Below are 27,913 nucleotides of genomic sequence, written 5' to 3'. Positions count from 1 at the left end.
CTTCCCCCAAACTTCCCTCCCCCTTTCCTTTCTTCGTCGCTTTCCCAATGTTTTCCTGCTTCCGTATCTTCACCTCTATCCCTTAACCACTCATTTCCTCCCACCTCTTATCCACTTGCCACACTCCTCATCACCTTACTTCTCACATTTCCTTCCTTCCCTCGTCCCCTCTTCCCTCTATCTTCCTTTTTTCCTAATTCCTTACCCTTTTTCCTATCCCGCACTCTCCTCCTCGTCCCTCAACAGCTTTCCATCACTTTTACGAAGACTAGAGACTGATTTTCATTTTATTAGCTTTCCAGAAAGAACTGCAGGATACTAAAATCCTACAAGGGTCTTTCCACAAAAACCAGATTCTTTAGAATTAATAGAATTTTGATTTCTTTTGAAATTGCATGGTTGTTTTTCTTTCCAAATGGTCCAGAGCTTTTAATGGAGCAATCACATTATCTGTGCAACTAAGTAGCTAGTTAGCAAAGAGAGCTATGGCAATCCTGTTCCGAAAGCTTTTATGAGAAGTTGTCACAGATGCAGGAGCAGATTAACAAAGAGGACTCCCCAGTATCTAACTTTTCGTTTACTCATTTCAAAGTCCTTAAGATTTAAGGAATTAAATTGATAGACCTGTCTGCATTGAACAGGATGTTTGGTGTTCTGCAGACTGCAGAGGTTTTAAGAAATACATGGCTAGTTAGTTTTCCAAACCCTCAAATGAAATGTTTAAAGAAGTTGACAACTGTACGTGAGATCATTGTTCTCTAAAGCTTCTCCAAGCTTCATAGAATTCTAATATATATTTAATAAGTATTTTGACCTTAAGGAAGATTAAGGGTCGATTGTGTAGGAGGCAGTATTATTGTTACTGAAAAGCATTTATAGACACAATTGAACTTTCTAAAACTTAAGGCTGTAAACCCATTCCGTGTAGTTTTCCTTTAAAATCATGCAACTGAAATAGTAATTCAAGAGCAAAGTTTCTAACAAAGTGACTATTCCTTTTTTTAAAAAATTTTTTTGGCTGTGCTGTGCTGTTCAATTTGTGGGATCTTAGTTCCCCCACCAGGAATTGAACCCGGGCCCACAGCAGTGAGAGCACTGAGTCCTAACCACTGGACCACCAGGGAATTCCCACAAAGTGATTATTCCTTAATTCCAGAAGATAATCAGGAATTTAGTCTCGTTTGCACAATAAGAGATAGGGGAGTGGGGGAAGGGAATAAAAATAAAAGGGAGTTTCAGGTGCTTCCCCAAGCTATATTAGCTATCAGAACAGAGATAACACTGTGCTTCTCTCTAAATTGTCAGTGCTAAGTACATTTCTTCAGTCATACCCATGCATTTGTTCAACAATTATTGAGCAGCTATTGCGAGCACAGCTGTATAAGGGACAGAAGGTTGAAAAAGATCCTCAAGGGGTTTATAAATTACAATTTGGGGAAAAATACAGCAAATAGATACTTACAGTATTAGGTGAATGTAATTTCTCTAGGAGAGAAAGCCTGTGGGAGTTAGGATTTGGATGAGAAATCAAGGTCAGTTTCATGAGCGGAACTATGAAGAATGCTAGCATTTCCCCAAGCAGAGATATGCAAAGATGGAAGAAACTGATCAAACAAAAACATGGAGGCGGGGAAGTAGGTGACAGTGAGCATTACAGCTTGATTGGAAAGGAGGGTAGTGGAAGGAACTGAAGTCAGCCAGGGCTAGGACATTGACAGCCTTGAACGCCAAGCTAAGGAGAATGGAGTAAAGTCCAAAGACAGTTAAGGACTCTCCAAGGCAATATGGGCTACCAAATCTTTATTCCTTTTTCATCCTGTAAGATTAATTATAAATAAATCATATAGTAATGGACTGTAGAGTAAAAAGAGCAAATCGAAGATGACATATAGCTTGACAATTTTTTTATAAAGTTCAAAACAAAAATAAACAACATAGTGTTTAGGCACAGGTGTGTGTGTGTAAATAAAAGCAAGGTAATGACTAACAAAATTCAGAATACTGATAATTTCTGGGGAGGTGTGGGATGAGATAGGGAGGAGCATAGGTAGATGTCATGTAAATTATTAGTTATTCTCAATCTTACAGTTGGTAGGTGTTTGTTTACAGGTGTTTGTCCATGGGTGTTACTGAGTAAACAAATAAAAGGGACCCTGGATGCACCGATGATGACAATGTGCCTAACCAAGAAGCCTGACTTACCCAAATCTGTGTATTTGGAGGTCCACAGGAGACTAAAAAGATACTATACTACTGCTGAGGCTTTTCACACTTGGATTGCACTAGCAGTGAGTGTTTATTTTCCTTCGACTTGTCTTCTGGAGGCCAGGTGAAAAAGTAATGCCTCTATGTGGGTGGCCCGGGACTGTCAGAGTCCTGACTCTGCGACGCTCTGTTCTATTTGTAGAGTGGTGCTTCTCAGCCCAGGTCACATATCGAAATCACCTGTGGAACTTTAGGCACTACAGCTGTTCCTGCCCCACACAAACCTACTGAATCAGAACCTCTGAAGGAAGAACCCAGGTATACTTATTTTCAAAAGGTTTCGTAAGTGATCCTGAGGGCAACAGGGACTGGGAACCATTCCTTGCAGAGTGTACTTAGAAACTCTAAATGGGTAGCTTGTCACAAATGTAGACTTCAGGGTCCTATCCCGAGAGATTCTGATCTAGGAAGCACGGAGAAAGGCCCAGAAACCTGCATTTGGAATACAAATATTCCAGGGACTTCCTTCAGAAACATTGCCCCAAAGGTTCCAAAACCCTAGGGCCTCAGGGTGATTACTCTGTGTATTCGGTTCCTAGGACTGCCATAAACAGAGTACCACAAACTGGGTGGCTTAAAACAGAAATTTATTCTCTTAGGTCTGGAGGCTAGAAGTTTGAAATCAAGGCATCAGCTTGGTCATGCTCCCTTTGCAATCTGTAGGGTAAAATCCTTCCTCGGTTCTTCTAGCTTCTGGTGTTTACTGGCAATCCTTGGCATTCCCTGGTTTGTAGGTCCATCCCTCCAATCTCTGTCTCTGTCTTCCCCCTGAACGTCCCTGTCTTCTCTTCTTATAAGGACACCAGTCATATTGGATTAGGGCCAACCTAATGACCTCATTTTAACTTGATTACATCTGCAAAGACCCTTTTTTCAAATAAGGTCACAACACATTCACAGGTACTGGGTGTTAGGACTTCAACATATCTTTTGGGGGGACATAATTCAACCTGTGGCACTCTTTTAATAGTTTTTTAAAGTAGGGTCCCCAAACAACCAATAAGATTAGCTATGTTCTTTAGCTGGGATATCTAGATAGAGAAACTGATAGTTAACTCTCAAAGCTCTACATGCAAAGAATCACATGAAAATCTTGTGCTTAGAATGCATATTCCTGGGCCTTGATCCAAGATATTAGAACTCAGTAGGCCTGGGGAAGGGCCTAGGAGTCTACATTTTAAATCAGGTAGGGGGTTCATGCATCACACTCTTGAGAAAAACTGGATTTGGGAGGACAAGCAAGGCTAAGAATAGAGTGGTCTGGGGAGAAGGAGCTCCCAAGAGTAGACCCTGCAACCGGCATTCGTAACAAGCTACTCAGGAGAACCATTGCCTTTGGGGCTGGTGTTTCTAGGGAACAAAGGGGTACCTACGTGATTATCTTTTCCACTTGTTAGTGAATCAGAAATCAAAATAGATGTACCTTTAAGTATTGCAAAAATGTTTCCTAGACCATAGCTCCAAAGACAGTAGAAAGAGACCCTGTCTCTTTGTTTGCTCTTGTTTCTTGAGAACCACATGGGTGGTAGGGGAATTAGATAGGTAGGCTAAGGCTCATGCAGATTACAGAAAGTATAGTACCACAGGTTAGTGAACATAAACTTTAAGCTGAAATGCTCCCAGGCTGGGCGCACAATTCAAGATTGTAGGAAGAGTAATGTAATTGTTGGAGCTGTTTCTATTAACTCTCCTTGGGCATGTTAACAAGCGACAGAACTGGGCTACATTGTCAGCTCTCTGACACTACTGCACATAGAAGTTTGACAGGTGATGGTGGTTTATGTTGTTTTTATAGTCACCCATATTCAAAATTCATGTTCTGAAAAACAAGCTAAATCATTTTGGAAGCCTTCAACAGTAAATAGTTGACCCTATTTACACACTTGAATATTTTCGCGAATAAAGACAAGGTTCTGGGGCTTCCCTGGTGGCGCAGTGGTTTGAGAGTCCGCCTGCCGATGCAGGGGACACGGGTTCGTGCCCCAGTCTGGGAAGATCCCACATGCCGCGGAGCGGCTGGGCCCGTGAGCCATGGCCGCTGAGCCTGCGCGTCTGGAGCCTGTGCTCCGCAACGGGAGAGGCCACAACAGTGAGAGGCCCGCGTACCACAAAAAAAAAAAAAAAAAAAAAAGACAAGGTTCTGTCTTTACCAATAATGAATGATGCAGTTATTTGCTCAGAACAAACACACCCTTTCAATTACTTCTGATCTACAAATACTGAGGGAAAAAACTGTATTCTCACCCCACAGACTTAAATGAGAGAGACAGAACACAAAAACAAAATTGGGGGAAGCCTACATTCCTGAAAATTCCATGATTTGTTAAAGCGACCCATGGCACTGCGACCTGGGGTTTGAAGAAATGAATCCTTAGATTTAGGCCTTTATTTCAGTGCTAGGCTTTCCTGCTTAAACTAGGGCAGTGGTTCTCAGTCCTGACTTTACAGTCACTTGTGGAGCTTTTTAAAAATACCAGTGGTTGGACCCCACCCCAGACCGATAAAATATGACTCTCTAGAGTGGTGATCAGGCCCCCTACTGTGGAGATTATGATTCAGAAAGTCCAGATGGGGGCCCAGGGTCTGTATTTTAATAAGTACTTCAGGTAAATTTTATGACCAGTTAGTCTGGGAAACACTGTCTTAACCTAACCTAGTTATTAGCTGCTGTTCTCTGATCTGAATTTTTCTTTAACCTTGTAATCGGTATTTACCACTCAGGAAAAAAAGCATTCAAAATGATAAAAATTCAGGGTATCATTTTAAGACTAATTTTCCCATAGCAAAACATTTTGCAACATATCAGTTAATTTTTATTTCAAAACAAATTGCCATCTGTTTTTCTTAGACACCCGAACCTTTTATTGTTGTTTTTGATTTTCAGGAAAATAAATCTGTTGAAGAATTTTAAGAGTCAAATCTTCTGAGCCTAGATCTACTGCTGTCTGCATCTCTGAGACCTCCATCTGAGAATTACCAGGTCTGACAACACTTTCCCTCCAGCCTACAGTGAGGGATGTCAACAGAACTGTAGAAAAGTCACATCCTCTAGACTTCCAACCCTCAAGCTGTGGCAGCTGGAAAGAAACCTTACAAGTGTCATCCCTATGCGGGATTCAGAAAGACAAGAAGGGTAGAAACTCAGATATGCTGAGCCTGAAATATACAAAAGCTTTTAGAAAATGCTGAGCCTGAAATATACAAAAGCTTTTAGAAAGTCTCCCCACAGAAGAATCCAATTAAATTCACATAATTAATGCACACATTTAGATGAGCTGTAGATAAAATAGAGCTCTTTCTCCCTCTACCAAAAGACAGGAAAAGTCCGATTTAATACTCATTCTTGTCTCCATACCAGTATTATAAAGCAGTTTCACCATATTTATTTTAATCAGTATATGAGTAGGACTGTGGAAAGTAAAAGATTTTATTTATATTTTTTAAAAAATGATTAAGAAGTTCTGATAGAAACTATTTGGGAGAGGGATGCTTGTGCACTGCTGACTTGGCTCTGGTTGTGATTGCTTTGTGTATGAGATCGTTAGAACACCTCCAGCATATTCAGAGACAGCCTAAGTGACTGTGGAATGCCTCAAGGGCAATAGAAATCAAATAGAAATAGGTACCAACTCAAGTCTTAAGTGATGACGGAGGTGCATTTCAAGTACCATGGGAATCTCACTGGGCGGGCCCATTTCCCCACCCTGGCAACAGAGGTTGACACTACTTCAGAGAAGTATTCCAACCTGTATATGTATGTGGGCTTATTCCTGAGCCTCCTGGCCATTCTCCTCATCCTGCTCTTCACAATGCTCCTTCGGCTCAAACATGTCATCTCACCCATCACCTCCGAGAGCACAGAAAGTGTTCCTCAATTTACAGACGTAGAGATGCAGAGTCGAATCCCCACTCCTTAAAGTCAGGAAGAAAGTGAGCTTTAAAGGATCTCAGTGAACCCTTGTATGTTGATGTCCAGGAAAGCTGACTTTGTTGCATGTAGCTTCCCATGTAGGGAATCAACAAGTTGTTCACTTAACAAGTTGTTCATGTTTTCTCTGTGTTATTCTTTATCTTGACTCTGCTTGTGGGATATCTAAGAGGTTTGACTCATTCCTTGCCAGGAATATAGGAAATGGCAGCTGGTTGGGAGGGAGGTTTCCATGGTAACCAAAGAGCGCCTGGGCCTTGAGCAAACCTCAGACTGCAGAAATTCACATGCAGCTGTTGTAAAAAACACATGACCCTGGAGGCTCCAAGAACAAGGAAAATTTGCCTTTGAAAGGGCTAATTGTTCAAAGAGAGTATCCCAAGAAAGGAACAAGTTTTAATGTAGCAGTTGGACCCTAAAGAATCACCTCTGCTTACATGAAGTTAAATCATGTTGGAGGTTAATGGAAGGGACCACGAGCCCTTTCCCAAAGGAGCAGTGATTTTATCATCTGTGGCCATCGGGTTTGTCCCAAATGAAAGAAGAGTTCTTAAAAGAAACTGTTTCAATTTAAAGAGCAAGTTTACAAAAAGAAGTTTCTAGTCAACAACCTCATCTAGAGAGGGAAAATGTGCATTTTATATGTGTTATTACTATTACGGGACTTTAAAAAACTCAGATAATGGCCAATGTATTACAAAAATCTGGAAGAATGAGCTCCCCCCAGACCAAGGGAAAATTAAGTCAAAATGTGCTTATGATAATGAACCTTATATTATACGTGCAGCTTCTTTGCCTTTTTCTCCTTACCCATCATGCTCCAGGATTGAGTTGCACTCAAATATAAGCTTTGTTTAAAGATGGCCTCGGCAGGGCTTACCTGGTGGTGCAGTGGTTGAGAGTCCGCCTGCCGATGCAGGGGACACGGGTTCGTGCCCCGGTCCGGGAAGATCCCACATGCCGCGGAGCAGCTGGGCCCGTGAGCCATGGTCACTGAGCCTGCACGTCTGGAGCCTGTGCTCCGCAACGGGAGAGGCTACAACAGTGAGAGGACTGCGTACTGCAAAAAAAAAAAAAAAAAAAGAAAAAAAAAGAAAAAGATGGCCTCGGCAAAGAAGACTCAACTGTACTTTAAAGCAGAAGTGAAATAATCTTGGTATTCTGTCGTTGAATGATTGTGCCTTTGGGCAAAACACTCAAGCCTCTAGGTAGCAGGTTTATCTCTCTGAAAAATGATCTGAGGGCTATTTAGTCATCACTGGACTCCTTTTAGATTTGAGTGTAAGAAAAACAAAGAGAGACAAAGGAGGAAAGGACTAAACAACACCCTCCAACAAATCCTTATTGAGATCAGTGTCCTCAAATGTCACATTTGTCTTTCCCAGAAAATGTTCCTCCCTTCCTGATCCCTGCCAAAAGATGAAGTGTTTCACTTATTACCTATAAGAGAAATATATTTTGAAAAATTCCATTCTCATAAGTAGCCCTAGTATGCCAGTAGTGGAAAAAGAATTTGATTTTTTAATAATTAACGTTCCAAAAGGGAACCAAAGGAAATGAGTACTGTTTACAAATTAGAAATTAGAAGGCTGGTCATACTCTTGCCACCAAAGAACTGAAACACCCATGTTAAATTCTACCTGCTTAGAAAAAAATCAGTTCTCTCTTGCACCTAAAAGGTGGTCATCAAATTTCAACCAAGTGCTCCGTCGGGAATTGCAGCGGCAGTGAGAAAGAAGTGGAATGGATGTTAGGTTAATGGCACCTCTACCAGACATGCAGCTCTCTCTAGTTTGTTGCCAATTTAAATTGGCCCCTTTACTCTGATCTAAATCTGGCATGGTGGTGAAATTCCCAAGTGCTTTCTACTTTTATACACAGTCATTTGCCAATACTCCCTCTCCAAGGGGCTGCAAAGTGTGAAATCCCCACATGCAGAGCTTAAATCAGTAGCAAGGCTGACTCTGGCACACCTGTTAACAATAGCGCACCGTAAGAGATGGCAGCTGCATTCTGCACCATTCAGAAGAGATGAGCAGGTAGGCTAAGACTCGATAGGGCATGTGCTTCCCCTTTCGGTATTATAATTTCCAAAATGCAGAGTGATTCATATTATTGCATTTGGTGGTTTAAGTTGTCTTTGTTCAACACCCAGACTCCACGTACCTTTTAAAATGTTAGTTCTTGGCAGCCATACACTCACTTCATCAAAGGCTGCCAATATACCCCAGAACTTCTTAAGGACACACATCTCTCCTCACTCCACACTCTGCCTTTTGTGCTCACAGTATTTGAATGCACTTTACAGTTAAGAAGTCAGTCACTGGATAAATGAAGGAACTGATTACATTTTCAACAGCAGTGAATAGCAAGATACCCAATGCCTTGTTGCTGAATCTGATGAAGAGACAGACTGCAAATCTATTCCCTGCTCACCTGACCTCTCCAACACAGATTTCAGGAGTTTAAACTGCTCCTTAATCTCTGACTTGGAAGAAGATTCCCAACTTATGATTAGGTTACTCACCTGGAAAACAACCACCCTCTTTCATCACAACTACCCCATGGGATCCAAATCTTCACCGAGCATTAACCAAAGTACACAGCACAGATTGCACTAAAATAGCAGCATAACCCCTGACGATTTCCAGTGATAACATAAGTGGAGATGTATGTAAGCAGATGTGTCATTATGGTGACTCACATGGTATTTAATCTTTGGGAAAATAAACTGAATGTTTTCATCATAGCAAACCAACTGTAAAGAAAATTTTTCCATTTATATTAAATTTTATTATATCCTCCAATGTATTAATTAACATATATTACCGCTCAAAGAGGCAGCTAGAGCAATCAATGGGCATAATTTGAATTTATGCATCTATCCAAAATGCTGACTTGGCAATTCCTTCCCTCACCCCCACTCTCCAAAATATTGCATGTTAGCCTAAATGTATCTAAACAGGTAGGTTATTTATATATAGATGTACTTTGTTTTAAGGTGAAAGAATGAGTCTTCACTTTTTATTACACTGAATCACATGAAATTGCCCTTTCCATAAATAAAAATGCTGAAATATCAGCAATTTCATATAATTCAACCAAATAAAAGGACTCACCACATGAATTCTTTAAACAGTAAACTTTCCTAATGTGTTTAAAATAACTCAATATCCAAAAGTGTACTTTGCCTTTCAGAATCATGGGTTGTATAAAACAAGGTTTATTGTAAAAGACTTTTGTATTAGGTATTATGTACTAGGCAGGAAATCTTGAGATATATCAAGTAAAGGCAGGTTCATTCAGCCTAACATTTCCATCTATGCCAAATCTGAAGCTTTGGATTCCTGAGTCTGATGGCTGCAGACCCCACCATGCTTACTAAGTAGGTAAAAGGGGTCCATTTAATGCAATTAAGTAGTTATATTTAGTAATACGTCTTATTCTCCTGCATTTGTACAAAAGAAGCACTTTTTTTTAACAAAATTGTGTGGAAGAGAAAATTGGGTTTCTTTTGTTTAAAATCATTAATACTTGAAATAGATTCATATTGTATATATGAAATATAATATTTGAATTAATATTTAGCATGTCATTTTTGTTCCCTGTAAAATAAATTCTGTTTGGTTTGCTGATAACAGCTATATATTGTCTGAAGAATATAAAGAGTATTAGTCTCTTCATCCCAATATAAATTGTAACAATTACAAATCTGTGGGATTTATAATTCTGAGGTGTCATCATTTTTTCTTAGTCGCCAACCTCCCAACTTTTATTTTCTCCCCACTTGCCACCTTATTGGTGTGTTTGTTTCTTTAGTAGTAAGATGTGAAAAATGGGTAATGACTACCAGCTGCCAATGAAAGTGACCTGAGGTGAGAGTGAGATAAGGTATCTGAAGTACCAATATCTTGCAACATTCCCCAACATGTGGGATATTTTTATTTATGTATCTTCCATTTCGTACTTTCTTCATTTGTTCCTCACAGCAACCCTGTGAGTAATGAGTGGAAGTATTATGAAGTCTGTTTCACAAAAGAGGACGTTAGCACAGAGAGATTGGGGAGACATTCATGGTTACACAGAGGCCAAGTCAAGAGTACACTGCCAGTCTTTGGACTCCTAGTTTAGTACTCATCTCAAAAAGTGCTTTGCTTTCTGAGCACTGAATAGATACTCCAGAGTTATTCATTCCATTACACTCCAAGTTCTGCAAAAAACCATTGAGCTCTATAGGTTATTAATTACTCCCTGTGCCGAAATTCAGAACAAATAAGCAGAATTCTGCCATCTATTAAAATCATTTTATAGTTGCAGCAACACATATTTAACAGACTGTAGGGAAGTTTACACAAAGGCAGATCCTGCAGCTTTAATTTACATGGAAGAAGGGAAGAGGCAGAAATATACATGAATTATCAACCCACAACGCAAATTCTAATCCTTTGATCATTTGACTTAATGTTCACAGTCAATGCCAGTTCTTCATATACATGATTGTGATCTTTCCCCTCCTAGAAATGAGAACACCTCCTCTTAGGTAAAAATAGTGCTCTTATTTAAAATTGTATAGTGTTCTAACTGTACACAGCTATTTCATTTGTGCTCTCTAATAAGTGCAATGGCATTAAAAGGGAGAGAATTACTGGCTAGAGAAGCTTCCTCTAGCCACAAAGAATGAATTATTGTCCTCGTAGAAAAAGGAGACAAAAATGTGGGACATATGTAGAGTAGGAGAAGGAAATGCACATAATAGATATAGGTGAGGAGGTTTTGAAGAATAACTTGAGTAATTCCAGGAATTTCAATTCATTTTTCACATCAACTATTTGTTGATTAAATTATACATACACACGTTAGAGAGTAAGAGAGACACATTACACAGCATACTGAGCTAGGCTCTGTGGGGATCTAAAATTTGCAATCATAAAATCTACAATCTGGTCAAGATGATAAGTACCTATATTCATTCATTCTTTCAACATTTATTCAGCACCTACTGTGTGAAAACAGAACACACTCTATGCCCTGGTGAAAGTTACAGCCTAGGGGATGGACATCTCCAATCATATAATTACAAGAATACTATGTTACAAAGGAGAAGTATAGGGTGCTTGGGTACATACAAAGTGGAGGGCATGCTGCCTAGACTGGCCTAGAGTGTCAAGGAAGACTCTACTGAGATGGTATCTAAGCTAAAATCTAATGGAGGAGTAAAAGGAGAGAATAGAGCAAACATTCCATAGAAAGAACAGCATGTACAGAGACTCTGAGGTCAAATAAACTTGGCACACTTGAAGAAGCACAGTGAGTGAAGAGAAGTCTCCAGAAGGCTGGAAAGGTTGACAAGGACAACGACATGCAGGGCCTTGTGGGCAATGTTATAGATTTTTAACTTTAAGCATAGAGAAGATGAGAACTCTGGTAGCAGTGTGGAGGAGGGATTGAAGAGGGGCAAGAGTGGATGCAGGGAGACCAGTTAAGAGGCTATGGAAGTGGTTCAGGAGAAAAACGATAATACCCTAGACTTAACACCATCCCATCGAGTGGTAGTGGGTAGGGATAAAGAGAAGTAAATAATTCGAGATAGATTTAGGAGATAAAGTTAGCATTACTTGATGACTTGGATAAGTGGGGTAAGAAGGAAGAATCTAGAATGACTTACTGGATTCTGGTTTGAACAAGGGTCTAGTGGCTCTATTCACTGAGACAAAGAACACTAGAGGAGAATCAGATCAAGGGGGAGATGAATTTCGTTTTGGACATGTTTAGCTTGATGTGTCTTTGAGACATCCAAGTGCAGATGTTGAATAGGCAGTTGAATATACGGGTCTGGAGCTCACAAGAGAGGTTAGGGCTGGAGACATAAATTTAAGAGGTGTTAATGTATGAGATTGCCCAGGGAGGGGTTGTAGAGTAGATTGAAGAAAGAATGCCAATAATGTAACACAGAATATGCCCAAATATTTCTCCCTGTTTTTGGAGAATTAGTCACTTGTCAAGCAGGTTGGGAAAGGAGATTAGGTTTAAGGGTCCTCAAACTGAGGTAAATTGCCTGGAAATACTTGGTAGCAGGAGAAGAAGAGTGAGTTAGAGATAAAGTCCTCTGGGGAGAGGGAAGACTCCAACCTGGGGAGACCAAATACAAATATGAAGTACAAAGGTTAGGAGTAGTACCATACATAAGAGGAAAATAGAGCCAATAATTTGAAGCCAGAAACCAAGGAGACAGTGTTGGTACAGGTTAGTAATAGTACAAATAGGGTCCTGAGAGTTTGCAATGAACAGGGGTGGGTTGTCAAACACAGGTATGTGATTGTATTGATCACGTTCCTGGCAGGAAACAGATGGCATCCTCATAAAGGGTGAGTAAAGAAACTCTAATGAAGGGACTATTTACTAAGGGATGAGTAGGATTAAGGGGTCAAAAGAGATAGCAAAGCACCCAGAGACTAGCAGCTGTAGGAAGTTACAACCACTCTTAGGCTTGAGGGGGGAAGGGGAGGGAAACGTTTTTGGAATACGCATGCCCTGTAGCCTGAGAAAGAGACTAACAATCTATGACCTTAGGTACATAAGCAAAGCCATAGGGGGCTGGAGGATTAAATACTCCAAACACTTTCTCCTCTACCTTCATCTGCTGATGCAGACCACCTGGAAGCCAGAGGGCAAGGAAGCCAGGGGATGCAGTTTGTAAAGGCCAGCTTCCTAGAACTAAGAGCAGGGTGGAGAAGGCTTGTGAGAACGGATCTGGAGAAGACAGAGAATATACAGCACAGAAGGAGGCATGTTGGGATGGCTTGAAGATCCAACTTGAGGTTTACTGAATATGATTCTACCACAGAAAAGATAAAACATACTAGAAATTTTCAAAGGAGGCGTATCATTCAGAGTCCAATCAGAAAAAACAAAACCACTCTAGCTATTTCAAATAGAGGGAATTTAATATAAGGAATTGGCAATGCATGTGATAGAAGACAAATGGGGACAGTGAAACAGGCTCAAGATTAGCAGAAACAGAAGCCTATCACCAATCCTAGGGTTTGGGAAATAACGGGAAAGGTAATATTACAAGAACCCAGAAGCAATGACCCTCTTTGGTCCTAGAATCATGGAGGGGCCTGCCAGCAGGAGATGAGACCACAATCAGGGCTACCTGGTGGAATCTGGGACCTTAACAGAAAGAGCTCTTTGGCAGGAGCTACAACCATGGAGAAGAAAGATTTTGAGCCATTTTTGGTAGAGCATGTTGTGATTGGTTGACAACATCTTTTATGGTGAAGAGGGTAATGGAGGCATACATGCCACATATCTTTCATTATGGACCTAGATATATTTCTTTATATCATGACTGTGTAGCATGAAGATATAAAATGTTAGTGTAAGATTTAGCTGGGAGCAGAATTTCTCTTAGGAAGAAAACTGTCTTTATCTGGCAAGATACTCTAATAGTTCATCTTAATTGTGGAAATATAATCCTCAGTGTATGGCTGATTTGGGCTGGAAGCAAGAAAAAGATGGATAAACTGTAACATAAGAAATGAACATATATTTGAAGGGTTGTTGGGTATGAACGACAGATGAGAGGTAAAGAATACAAAGTAGACAGAGGACCTAGCAACATGGCAGGAGGCTAGAGGCCAAGAAGAAGAGATAACTAGTCAAGATTCTTCCCTCAGAAGAGCTTTGAAGAACAGCAATAGTTAATGTTCTAGACAATCCAGGTAGTCTGGACATATCAGTGCTTTGGTAAGGGAAGGGGCTGTGATGGTATCTTGCATGGTGGCATTTGCAGAAAAGGGACTATACACACAGAAGGCAAAACAGAGCAAAAATGGTAAAGTTGGTAAAAACAGGAACTTGGATCCAAAGGTAAGTCGAAATATAAGGCTTTCCTTTACCCCAAACCTTAGATACTGTAACTCATTAGATGCCTGGAGACCTGCTATTACACGTCTAAATCAAACTCTTCAAAAATTAACATTTCAAGCTAACAGAATATCCAGTACTTATTCACCAATCTATTTGTAGGTGATGCTGAAATCTGCTCTCTTATTCTAACACTACTTACACTCTAGAGTTCTAACTTGTGGATAAAAACTGTTCTGGAGAATAAGAGACACTGATTTCTAACTTTTGAAGAATTTCCACATTGACATGGTAGAGACAATCTGTGTAGTTTGAAAGGACAGAACTCAGACCACCAATTAGAATTTAAAGGGAGCAAGGTTTATAGGAAAATAACTTTGGCTCATTGTGTTTCTAGTAATAGAGATTCTCCCAAATAGAGCAGGTTTTCTTGTAGGGTAGAATATTGTTGAAACAGTTCAAGCAGAGGCCGATGGTCATATCTATCAGAGATAATGATGATAATAATAATAATCATTAGCATATTTTGAAGACTTATGTGTTAAACTCTATGCTTAATATTCTACATGCATTCTTATTTAAACTTAACAAAATCCTACAAAATAGGTATGATTACTATCCTCATTTTACCTACAAGAATATTGAGGCATAGAAAGGTTAAATAACTTGCCCCAGGTCACACAGCTAATAAATGACACAGAACTGGGATTCTAAACCATAGCCAACTGACTCCAGAACTCATATGCTACCATTATGCTATACTGGCTCTGTAATGGTATAGAAGTGTCCATAAGTTGGCTAGGAAGATGACCTGGGGAACTTCTAATTCCAATATTCTTTATGTATATGTGTATAAATATGTATATAAAATATATGATCTGTGTGTGTGTACCTGTGTGTATATATACATCTTCATATATAGAGCACTAGGGAAAGAGACTCTTTAATCCATGGAAAAGATGAGTAAAAGATGGCCCTCTCAATAGAAAAAAAAATCGACATAAATTGAAATTGATACAAACTGAGAGGTGGTTTGTAAAATTTTGGTTGACAAGACATAGGAAGTGACCGAGTCCTATGAATTTGACAAGGTAGATAACCTGGAAACTATGACTGGAATGTAATGAAACATCAACCACCTCAATTGTAATGTAACTGGACCATCTGTGATGTTGAATTAGAGAGACCTACCTGGCATCTGAAAAAATGGAGACAAAGAATCGGTCATTGTTTATGAAGCAACGGTGATATTTTAAAATATTTTAAGCCTACAATAAATGCAAAGAAATGTTAGGAAAGATAAACTATTTTACCTATGAACCTGTTACCAAGCTTTGGCAAGTTTTAACTTTTGCTTCAGATTTTTTAAGAGAAATAAAATATTATAGGCAGAGTTGAAGCCCCTGTGTACTTCTCCCTGATCCTATTCCTCTACCCTAGGGTTAACTACTGAGAGCCAAAATCATCACCCTCTACTCTCAGTTTGGACACTAAAGACTGAAATTACCTACTCTCTCCCACATATACTTTACTCTCTACATTAATAAGCCTACTCTTCCAGGAGATTCTTATCCAAGCAAATGGCCTGATTGTTCATTATACAATAGTAACTTCCTGAAAGATTCATCAACTTTTCAATGGAAAATGTCAACAGTTTGTGCCCTAAAACTCTGAATACCTTTCCTCAAAATCCTCCCATTGCTGTTTCCACCATTCCTGGACTGTTATATCATGATCCTCATCCAACTGTAAACAAGTCCTCATATTAGAGGACCCACTTTTAACCAAATTTCCAATTCTCAATAAATTCTACCCTTGCCTTCTCCCTATGAGATACTACGAAAGCTTTGGGGAGGTGTTTTTCTCCCTTTCCATGGCAAACAAATAAACTCAAGTTGTGTTGGTGATATATGAGGAGCCAGCATTCGACACTACTATTCTCAGCTTGGTATTATCATTACAATGTATGATTTAATTTGTTTCACTACATACGTATGAATCCATAATGATATATAACATTGTTTTGCAGTACATGCTTTTAAATTTAATATAAATATATCATAATGTACCTATCCTCCTACAACTTATGATGATGATTATGCTTATTAGGTTCATGATATTTATCATTAATTTTCACTGTTGTATTCCATTGTATAAATATACCACAATTGTTTTATCCAGTTTTCTGGATGAATGCTTTGTCTGATATTATTGATAATAGAGCTGCACCAGCTTTCTTTTGGTTAGTATTTACCAGATATATATTTTTCCATCCTTTTACTTAAAGTACACATTTTCTTATATTTTAGATATGTATCTTATAAGTACAATATTAGTTGGGTTTAGCACTTTTATTGAATTTAAAATCTGTATGTTTTAAATGGTATGTTCAGCCCATTTATATTTATTGGGGTTACCAACATATTTGGACTTATTATTATCATTTTGTTATTTCTCTTGGTTTTTGTTTGCTTTTTTTCTCCTTTCCTACATTTCACTCAGTTGCTTAATTTTTTAATTCACTTTTATTCCCTCTATTGATTTTGAAATTAGGTATTCTACTTCTCTTCTTTTAGTGCTTGACCGTAAAATACTAAGATATTTTATGATTACTTAATGTAAAGGATAAAGTTTATCAGCATGTCTAGTCTCCTATTCCCTAATACAAGGACTGAATGGCAAAATTCTTTACATGCAATTTCTTTCCTCTCATCCTCTATATTACTCTCGCTGAGCATTTTATTTCCCTTTTGTTTTATTTTTTTCATTTAATTTTTTAATTAAAATGATGCATGAACTAATTTTAAAATTCTCAAAACATCATGCTGAGCAAAAAAGCCTTAGACAAAGGGAACCTATTTTATGATCACATTTATATTGAATTCTAGAACTGCACTATCCAATATGGTAGTTACTAGCTACAAATTGCTACTGAGCACTTGATATAGGATTAGTCCAAATTGAGATGTACTATAAGTGTAAACTGCACACTAGATTTCAAAGACATAATATGAGAAAAATGTAATATATCTCATCCATAATTTTTATACTGATTACATGTTGAAAATGATAATATTTTGGACATATTGGATTAAATAAAATACATTATTTAAATTAATCACTTCTTCCTTTTTATTTTTTGTAACATGGCTAATGGAAAATTTTAAATTACACGTGGCTCCATTTTTGACTCATATTACATTTCTATTTAACAGTGCTATTCTAGAAAAAGCAAAACTTATCTGTAGTGAAAAAATCTAAACAGTAGTTTCCTTTGGAAAGATGAGGGTGGAGATTGACTGGAAAAGTCAGGAAGAAACTTTCTGTGGTGACAGGTATATTTTATAACTTGGAAGTTAGCATTACACAGGTGATTAATTTGTCAAAATTCAAAATATTAAGCTCTCATTAATCATATGCATGCTGAAGTATTTAGGGTGAATTATATTGATATTTTCAATTATTTTAAAATGCATGAAAAATTAAGATGGTTTGATGGGTGAATAAAGGGATGAATAAATACATAGTTGTATGATAAAACAAATATTGTAAACTGTTAATTGTAGAATCTAGGGAGTGGGTATACATACAATTGTACACTATACAATGCTTTCAACTTTTTGTATGTTTGAAAATGTCCATTATGAAATGATGAATGAAATTATACATGTAGATAATTTTAAAAGCTAAATACATGAGACAATGGTTTTAAAGGCACTGGCCATCAGGCAATGAAGGACACTAGTTTGTAGATATGAGAAACAAATGAGGTGACACCTATGATTGCCCCAGCTATAAGTGATTTTCCAGGCCATGGCATAGGGTGGAGGTATTGAGGCAAAGGTCAGTGGATCCTCTCTGTTGATGTTATGGAGCTGAGAGTCTGGGGAGTCAAATGCAACTAGAGTTAATGAGACAGAAACAGAGTCCCAGAGAGCTGCAGAGGTCTCCCCTCAAGTATTCAGCAGAGTAACTATCAGTACACATGTGTGAAAAATCTACTTGAGGCCAGAGAGAGAACAAGAAAGGATTAGATTACAAAGAATAGTACCTGACACAGAAGGCCAGAAATAGTGCCTATTCCTACCAGTCAGATTGGGAAAAGTCATAATTCACAGGACGTTGGGTAGGGTACCCAGAAGGTCTGGCCTCAGTGGTGGGAAAAATTAGCCCTAGACTGAGCTCTTCTTTGGACTCACCTAAACCAGAAAAATAAGACCTGAAAGGATCAAACTGTTTCCAGGTAACTTAACTGCATCTAAGAACAAAGCTAACAAAGATTTATAGGAATATAAGTATATCCAGCACCTGACAAGGTAAAATTCATAATGCCTGGCATCCAATCAAAGATTACCAGGTATGTAAAGAAACAGAGATACATAACTTATAATGAAGAGAAAAAAATCAATCAAAACTGACCCCAAATTGACAGAGATATTAGAATTAGCAGACAAGGACATTAAAACAATTATTATAACTTGTATTCCATATGTTCAATAAGTTAAGCAGACATATGAAGACGACCCAAATTGAACTTCTAGAGATGAAAACTACAGTTCCTGAGAGGAAAAATTCACTGGGTGGGATTAAAGGCAGACTAGTCACTACAGAAGAAAAGATAAGTGAACTCAAATGCATAGCAATAGAAACTATACAAAATGAAACATACAGAGAAAAAAGAATGCTAAAAAATGAAAGAGCACTAGTGAACTATGTGTGGCTTCATATGTGAGCAACTGGAATATTTGAGGGGGTTGGGGGACAGAAAAAATATTTGAAGAAGTTGGAAGAAACTTTCCAACTCTGACATTAATGAAAAATATAAATTCACAGATCCCAAAAGCTCAATGAACCCCAAACAGAAGAAGTATGAAGAAAATTACAGTAAGGCATATCATAATTAAATTGCTCAAAACCAATGATAAAGAGAAAAATCTTAAAAGGAAATAGAGCTGTTACACATAGCTGAATGAAAATAATGACATCAGATCTCTTGTCAGAAACAATGTTATAGAAAAGAGAGTTGACACCTTTAAAGTACTGAAAGGAAAACAAAACAAAACAAAACCCTGTCAAACCAGAAATCTATACCTGGCAATATATATTTCAAAAACAAAATCAAGTCATTTTCAGGCATACAAAAACTGAAAGAAATCATCACTAGCAGACCTGCACTACAGGAAATACTAAAGGACATTCTTCAGGCAGATACCAGATGGAAGTATTGATTTAAACAAAAAGCAAGAAGGAGAGCACCAGAATTGGTAACTATATGGGTAAATATACAAGACTTTTCTCTTATTTCAATTTCTTTTAAAAACTGTTTAAACAAAAATAATAAGAATTCATTGTGGGATTTAGAGCATATACAAAACTAAAAAATATGACAACAATAGCATAAAAGTTTGGAGGGGAGAAATGGAAATATATAATTGTAAGGTTGTCATACTATATGTGAAATGGTGTAGTATCACTTGAAGGTATACTGAAACAAGTTAAATGTGCAAAAAAACCCACCTTAAAGCAATCACTAAAATAACAAAACAAAGTGTTATAGCTAATAAGCCAACAAATGAGATAAAATGGGGTCATAAAAAATACCTGATTAATCCAAAAGAAGGCAGAAAAAGAGGAAAAAGTGAACAAAAAAAGGTGGGACAAATAGAAACAAATAACATGATGACAGACTCAAACCTAGCCATATCAATAATCACATAAATGTAAATGGTTGAAATATCCAAATTAAAAGGCAGAGATTGTCATATGGAATAAAAAATTAAGACCCATAGGAGACCACATGCTGCCTGCAGGAAACATACTTTAAATATAAAGGCACAAATAGGTTAAAAGTAAAAGGATAGAAAAAGATATAGCATGCTAACACTAATCAAAAGAAAGCTGGAGTGGTTATATTAATATCAAAGTTGATTTCAGAGCAAAATATTGCCAGGGATAAAGTAATTTATTTCATAATGATAGTGAGGTCAATTAATCAAGAAGACATAACAATCCTAAATGTTTATGCACCAAATAACAGGGCTTCAAAATTCATGAAGCAAAATTTGATAGAACTGCAAGGAAAAACAGACAAACCCACGATTATAACCTAGGCATCGCTATATTCCTCTCTAAAAAATGAATAAAATGTGGGTAGAAAATTAGCAAAGATATAATGGACTCAAACACCACTTGACCTCATTGACATTTATAGAACACATCACCCAACAACATCAGAATGTAGTTTCTTCTCAAGTGCTCAGGGAATATTTACCAAGATAGACAATAGTCTGGGCCATAAAACAGTCTCAATAAATTTAGGATTCAAGTCATGCAAAGTTTGTCCTTTGACCACAATGGAATTAAATTAGGAATCAATAACAAAATGATCTTTGGAAATTTCCACAATATTTGCAAATGAAATAACACTTCTAGATAATGAATGTATCAAACAAGAAGTCAAAAGGAAAATTAGAAAATAATTTTAACTAAATGAAAAGTTAAGCACAACATATTAAAAATTGTAGGATGCTACGAAAGCTGTATTTAGGGGCAAATTTATAACATAAGATGGCTATATAAAAAAGAAAAATGATCTCAAAGTAATAACACAGTCTTCTACCTTGAGAAACTAAAAAAACAACAGCAACAAAAAAAAAACCAAATTAAACCTAAAGTAAGCAGAAGAAAGGAAACAGTAAAGATCAAAGCAGAAATCCGTGACATAAAAAACAGAACAATAACAGAGAAAAATCAGTGAAACAAACAAAAAAAGCTGGTTCTTTGAAAAGATCGATAAAATTGGTAAATCACTAGCCAGACTAATGAGGAAAAGAGAGGATATGAAAATTAAAAATATCTAGAACAAGAGAAGTGACATCATGAAAGATTCTACAGACAGCAAATGAATAATAAGGGAATAACTTGAGCAACTATTCCCATAAATTTGATGAATTAGGTGAAATGGACAAATTCCCTGAAAGACACAAATTACCAAAGCTCAGTCAAGGAGAAACAGATAACCTGAAGAGTGAAATATATATGAAATTGAAATTATAGTTTAAACCCCTCCTACAAAGAAATTCCCAGGCCCATATGGCTTCACTGGTGAATTCTACCACACCTTTAAAAAATAAATAATAATAACTTTATATAAAATCTTCCAAAAAATTTAAGAGAAGAGAATACTTCCCAACTCATGCTACAAGGCTATCATTACTCTAATACCAAAACCACACAAAGATATTACAAGAGAAGAAAACTATAGGCTAACACTCTCATGAAATACACACAAAAATTCATAACAAATATTTAGTAAATTGAATCTAGCAATATATAGAAATATAACACATCATGACCAAGTGAGTTTTATCCCAGGAATGAAAGGTTAGATTAGCATTCAAAAACCAATCAATGTAATGTATCATATTAACAAACTAAAAAGATGAAAAAACACGATCATTTCAATAGACACAAAAAAAGGATTTGATAAAACCCAATACTTTTCATGATAAAACCATTCAACAAACTAGGAATAGAAGGTAACTTCCTTAAATTGGTAAAGGTTATCTACTAAAAATCTGCTGCTAACCCCATATTTAATGGTGAAAGACTGCATGATTCACTCCTATGATCAGGAACAAGGCAGGAATATCTGTTCTGCCACTTCTATTCAACATTCTAACCAGTGCAGTCAGGCAAGAAAAAAAAAACAAATATAAAAGGCATCCAAACTGGAGAGGAAGAAGTAAAACTATCTTTATTTTCAGACAACCTGATTGTCTATGTAGAAAATCCAATAGAGTCAACAACAAAAAGCTACTAGGACTAATAAGCGAGTTTAGCAAAATGGCAGGATACAAGATTAATATAGATCAATTGTATTTCTATATACTAGCAACAAACTATTGGAAACTGATTTTTAAAAACAATACCATTTGCAATAGCATAAAAAATATGAAATTCTTAGGGCTAGATATAACCAATGATGTGAAAGACCTGTACACTGATAATTGCAAAACATTGCTAAAAGAAATTATAGAAGACCTAAATAAATAGATATTCCTTGTTTATGGTATAGAAAATTTAATATTGTTAAGATGTGAACTCTTTCCAAAACTGATCTATAAATTCAACACAATTCCCATCAAAATCCCAGCAGGCTTTTTTAAGGAAATTAACAAAAGGATTCTAAAATTCATATGAAAATGCAAAAGACCTAGGATAGCCAAAAGAATTCTGCAAAAGAACAAAGTTAGGGGTTAACATCTGATTCCAATACTTATTATAAAGCTACAGTAATCAAGACAATGTATTATTGGCATAAAGGTAGACAAACAGATCAATGGAACAGAATAGAGAGTCCAGACATAAACCAACATATATGGATTCACAAACATACAAAGTCAAAGCAGAAGAGAAAGAAAAGTCTTTTTGACAAGTGATGCTTAAACAATTGAATGTAGATTCATAGGCAAAAAAAAATGACCTTTAATCCATAACTTCTTTTAGAAGTTCTAAAAGAAAACATAGGAGAAAATCTTTGTGACCTTGAGTTAGGCAAAGATTTCTTAGACTTGACAACAAAAGCACAATCCATAAGAGAAGAAAATGATAAATTGGATTCCATCTAGATTAAAAATTTTGGCTCTTCAAAAAGCAATGATAAGAGAAAGAAAAACAAGCCTCAGACTGGGAGAAAATCTTTGTAAATTATATAACTGACATCCAATATATATAAAGAACTCTCAAAACCTAACAATAAGACAGTAAACAAACCAGTATGATAAAAAAAATGGGGGAAATATTTGAACAGACATTTCATCAAAGATATATGGATGGCAAATAAGCACATGAAAAGTTGCTCAACATAATTAAGGAAATGCAAATTAAAACCACAATGAGACCACTACATGCTTATTAGAATGTCTAAAATTAAAAAGCCTGACCACATGTTAGCAAGGATTGGAGTGACCAGAACTCTCATACTGCTAGTAGGAATGTAAAATGGGAGAGCTGCTTTGCAAAACAGTTTGGTAGTTCATTATAAAGTTGAACATACACCTACCATACAATCTAGTCATTCCACCCTGAGGTATTTACCCAAAACTAAAGAAAAATATGTCTGTACAATGACTTGTACAGAGTATTCAAAAGAACTTGTTAAATAACAAAGATTCAACTAAGCACATTTAAAGATCAAGTTGCCTTTATTTAATGATTTATGAATCAGGAAGCATCTCATCTAGCAATAGAAAGGAGGTCCACAGAGCTGTAGAAAAGGAAAGATTTTTAAAGGAAGAAAGGGGGCAGGAAAAGGAAATTATTAGCAAAGAATGCACTGTTTCAGGGAAGGCCACCATCCTAAGGGGAACGGAAGGGCCTATTGGGTGGATTACCTCACTAGTGCTGACCTGGTAATTCCAGGTTTACTGGTTAAAGGTTACATTCCTGGGGGGTGTGGAGACTGCAATTAGGTTAGGTATTAAGTCTCGGTTTGCTGATGTGGGGTTTAGCACAAGTGACTCCATTTTGGGACTGATGTCTCCTTTTCAAGAAGCTTAACTGGTAACATGCAAAAACTGGAAATAACCTAGAAGTCCATCAACAGGGGGATGAATAAATAAATGGTAGTATATCTATACAATGAAATATTACTGAGTCAAAAAAAGGACTGGATTCTTGATACATGCAACAATAGGGGTGAATCTCAAATTAATTATGCTGAGGGAAAGAAACCAGATCAAAAAGAGAAAATACTCATGATTCCAATTTATATAAAACTCTAGAAAAATGTAAATGGACAGTGACAGAAAACAGATTAGTGTTCTTGGCAAGGAACAAGAGGGAAGGCCCAAGGAAACTTTCTGGTAGATATGTTCACTATCTTGATTATGGGGATGGTTTCAGGAGTGTGTGTATATATATGAATATGTGTATTTTGAACATGCATATATATTTGAATATATATGTCAAAACTTACTAAATTATGCACTTTAAATATGTACAGCTCTAATGTTGAAAGTTTTTCTCAAATGTCTGGTGATCCTTGGCTGAATATTCATATTTAAGAATGAGACACTGAAAAGCTAAGGGAAAGCTCTCTGTGTATAGAGATTGCTTGTTTACTTGTAGGTATCACTATAGGATGATCAGACATTGGTCCAAAATCCCTAGCGTGATGTATAAAACTTTCTATCACCTTGTCTTGTTTGCTCTGCTCAGTCTTCTTCCCCCACTACTTTCTCTTTCACAATACACTCCAGATCACATTCAACATCCTTTGCCTGGAAAGCCCCTTCTACCTCTGTATCCTTAGTGTACTGCCACTCACCTCAAAACAGCTTGATTTATCCCCATTATCCAGGTCTATCACTTTCCTTGATTCTCCCCCACCCCCCAGAACAGTTAATTACTATTTCCTCTGTGTGACCTCAGTGTTATAATTGCTTATAGTCTTGCATTTAATCATTGCATTGCAACTCATTTATTTGCATATACGTGAGTCCTCTGAGGGAAGACATTCATCATTATAACCTCAATGACTAGTACAGAACCTGGCACATAGTAGATGTTCAGCAATACTGGATGACTGACTGCATGGCTAAATATCATATTCTGATTCATACTGCATTTCCTCTGGTGCCTATAGCTGAATTTGCTCAGTGGGAAAATCTAATTCCATGACCTGGCCCACCTACTCTGTTCCAACCAGATGTAGTTAATCCTGCTTACCCCCAACTGGGTCCTGAAATAGATGAAAAACTACAGATACTGTGAACATTTTAGTTGCCATTACTGGAAGATAGTGTAGGCTAGTTTAACAGTGGGAGGTTGCTTTTAGTAAACAGATTGTTCACTTAGCCTAAATATGACACTAATAATGATACTACCATTGTTCTTTATGTATCCATTTACTTATCAAATCTTTCCCTCAGTGTTCTTCACATGGTGAATTCTGAAAATTTTTGATTTAGTAGAGCCTAAATTAGTGGGATTTTACTTTACATGAGAAAAATAGGGATAATCATAATAATTTTGGAATAAAACTAATGCTTCCTTCTAGCATATGCTCTTTGTAGCACTTTATAATCTTTTTCGTTTGCTAGTAGGAATTTAGGTTTGAATGTCTCCATTTATTTTTAATCAGAGCTTTTCATTTCGCTTGATCATGTATTAAACTGTATATGTGCTATTGCTGAGTGGGTTGTTATGGAAATAGTAGTGACATCACAAACTCTGTATTGTAGCACAATTTTGAGGTAGAAAAAATGAACATGTAGATAATAAAGAAAAATTCTTGCCTCCCTTCAAATATATATGATAATTAAAGAAAATCATGTGAAAAAATTTAAAAGCAATATTTAAATATACTGATGACTATTCTTTAAAACTTAATGGAAGGAAACTCTTTTTCATGACAGCCACCCTCATTTATATTGGATTCATGTATATAATCAATCAAAACAAGGTAGTTACACAGTAATGACTGTGATAATGATGAGATTCTGAAACAGGGGCAATTGAATATGCATCACTTGCTTTTCACATGTAAATTTCATTACTAACAGAGCACTACTGTTCCCTTGTATTTCTATATAACACTGTAGCTAATAGGAGTATCATGGTAGATAGAATAAGGGGAGAAAAGGTCTTTATGTTGCATTTGCAAATTTACAAGAAGCAAAAAAAAGTCTAGATTTAAATCACAGCAGAGGATCTTCCTTACCTGGACACTCAACAATCAGTTTAGGATGAGAATGCAACTAACAGATTTGTATCTAATCTACAATTCAGCTATATTTCTCTGGTGGATATTGATCTGTCTCCTTTTCTCCAAGAGTGAAGTGCACAAAGTGTTTTTTTCAAACTCTGGATTCAAATGAATGTAAATATCCGAATTCTTTCAGACTTAGTTAAGCATCTAGCCACTTCCTCTAGAATGACTACATCAATAAGCATGTCAATTTATCTCCTCAAGAAAAATGTAGATTTCCCAAGTGTTCTGCATTTCTTTTACTTAAGTATCAAGAGGGTGGGGAAAAGAACAGAACAGAGGCGCCTCAATTAGAAACTGCCTGCTAGCCTCGGCATCAAAACCATTTTTTTTTCCAATTTATTTAGCAGAATAAATAAGAAATATTCACGTAAGTCTGTCCTGGGTATACAATTCTCTAATAAGCTTAGTGGAAGGAAAACTTGACAAGGCTCCATCCTTATCCTCAAGTAGCATACATATATCATCTGGATAAGTAGACATGATTTAATGAAGGAGCAAAGGGCATTCATAAAGGCTTTCTTCATCTTATTAATGGCATCACCATTTGCTCAGGTCAAAGACACTGGAGATACTGTATTCTTGATTATTCTCTCACCCACACATCCAACTCATCAATGAATCCTGTTCGCTCTACCTTCCAAACATGTCCAGAATCCACCACTTCTTACCACCTCCACAGCTACTATCCTGGTTCAGACCACTGTCATCTATAGGGGAGGAAAAACTTGTCTTCTATCTCTTAGAGTCTCCAGCTGGGCCTAAGAATTAAACTGACATAAAACAGATTAACAGAAGAAAAGTATACAAGTTTTAACTGTTTTTTTCTTTACATGTACATGGGAGTCTTCATGAGAAAACTGAAGGCTCAGAAAAGCAGTTAGAGTTGAACACTTATGTACTGAATTGGACAAAGAGTAGTAAATTGTGAAAATGCGACAAGGCAAAGGGGCTTTGGCTAGGGTATTTAATTGGGTGGGGAAGTGAATAGGAAGATAAATGTTAGTTTAACGAAGTTTGTAGATTTCTCTCAGCCTCAACTTCCTGTCCTTGGAGATAGAATGTCTCTTCCCTTCTGGTATAGGGAGCACATTGTCAGGGAGGAAGAAAATTTCCTCTCCCCTTCCAGGGCTCTTCTGGCTGGTCTAAGAATTAAATTAACATGAAAAAGATTAACAGGAGAAAATCAACAAAATTTAATAACATGTATACATGAGAGAGACCCAGAAAGACTGAGTAACTTGCCAAAATGGCTGAAACCCTCACCTTAAATACCATCTTCAGCTAAAGACAAGAGAGGATGTTGGAGGCTAGTGGTTTGGAACCTGAAAGGGGAGGAAGGCAAGTCACATAGAGATGGAAAAGCAAATGTTTGGTAAATAAATGTTTACTGGGCCATGCAGAGACTATGGACACTGAGTGAATGCTGGTCTCTACACCCTAACAAATTTCTCCCACCACACCTAACCCATACTCTTTGCAGACATCTCTGGTGATAGCACTATTCCAGGCCCTTTAAATTCTTTTAGGTAGTTAAGGGGGCGGTAATGAGAAAAATTTCCTGAGCCTTCTGTTTCTTAAAAATAATCACCTAAATTAATCCTCATGCCCAAGAGACATTCTGGGGTGGCAAAATTTGCTCCCCTACAACATCTCTTACATGGAAATTTCATCTCTTGTGTTTAAAAGAAAGGAAAAAAAGTCAGAGTGTCCTTCTTGCATCTGCTGTTTTTTCAAGCGCCTTTGACTCAAAATATCGCCTTAACTATGGCAACAGCCTCCTTGGTGGCTTCTCTGCTTCTACTCTTGTCTCTCTAGTGTCTCCAGAATCCATATAACAGCCAAAGCAACCTTTTAAAACTATAAATCAGCTCACTTCACTCCCCTGTTGAGAATACTCCAAAGGGTTCCTATCACCATGGATTTCAAGGCCCTACCAGACCTATCCCCCACCAATCTGTCTAACCTCATCTCCCAACACTTTCTGCTCCTTCTCTCCACTCCAGCCACACTACTCTTCCTGGTGTTTTTCAAACATGTCATGCTTGAGAGACTGAATATGCAAACAGACGATGGCC

At 37.2% G+C, this 27,913-nt stretch overlaps 1 protein-coding gene across 1 annotated transcript; it reads left to right on the top strand.

Moving 5' to 3' along the window:
• The first annotated feature begins 5,153 nt into the window (after window positions 1-5,153).
• SERTM2 (serine rich and transmembrane domain containing 2) lies at window positions 5,154-9,845 on the top strand. Its single transcript, XM_067724318.1, has one exon. It carries the CDS (start codon window positions 5,910-5,912, stop codon window positions 6,180-6,182), a length of 273 nt encoding a protein of 90 aa, XP_067580419.1. The 5' UTR covers window positions 5,154-5,909; the 3' UTR covers window positions 6,183-9,845.
• The last annotated feature ends 18,068 nt before the right edge of the window (window positions 9,846-27,913 follow it).

Source organism: Pseudorca crassidens, chromosome X (assembly GCF_039906515.1).
Source record: "Pseudorca crassidens isolate mPseCra1 chromosome X, mPseCra1.hap1, whole genome shotgun sequence".
NCBI lineage: Eukaryota > Metazoa > Chordata > Mammalia > Artiodactyla > Delphinidae > Pseudorca > Pseudorca crassidens.
The sequence above is the reverse complement of the archived record's forward strand: the minus strand, read 5'-3'. Positions and strand labels throughout refer to the sequence as shown.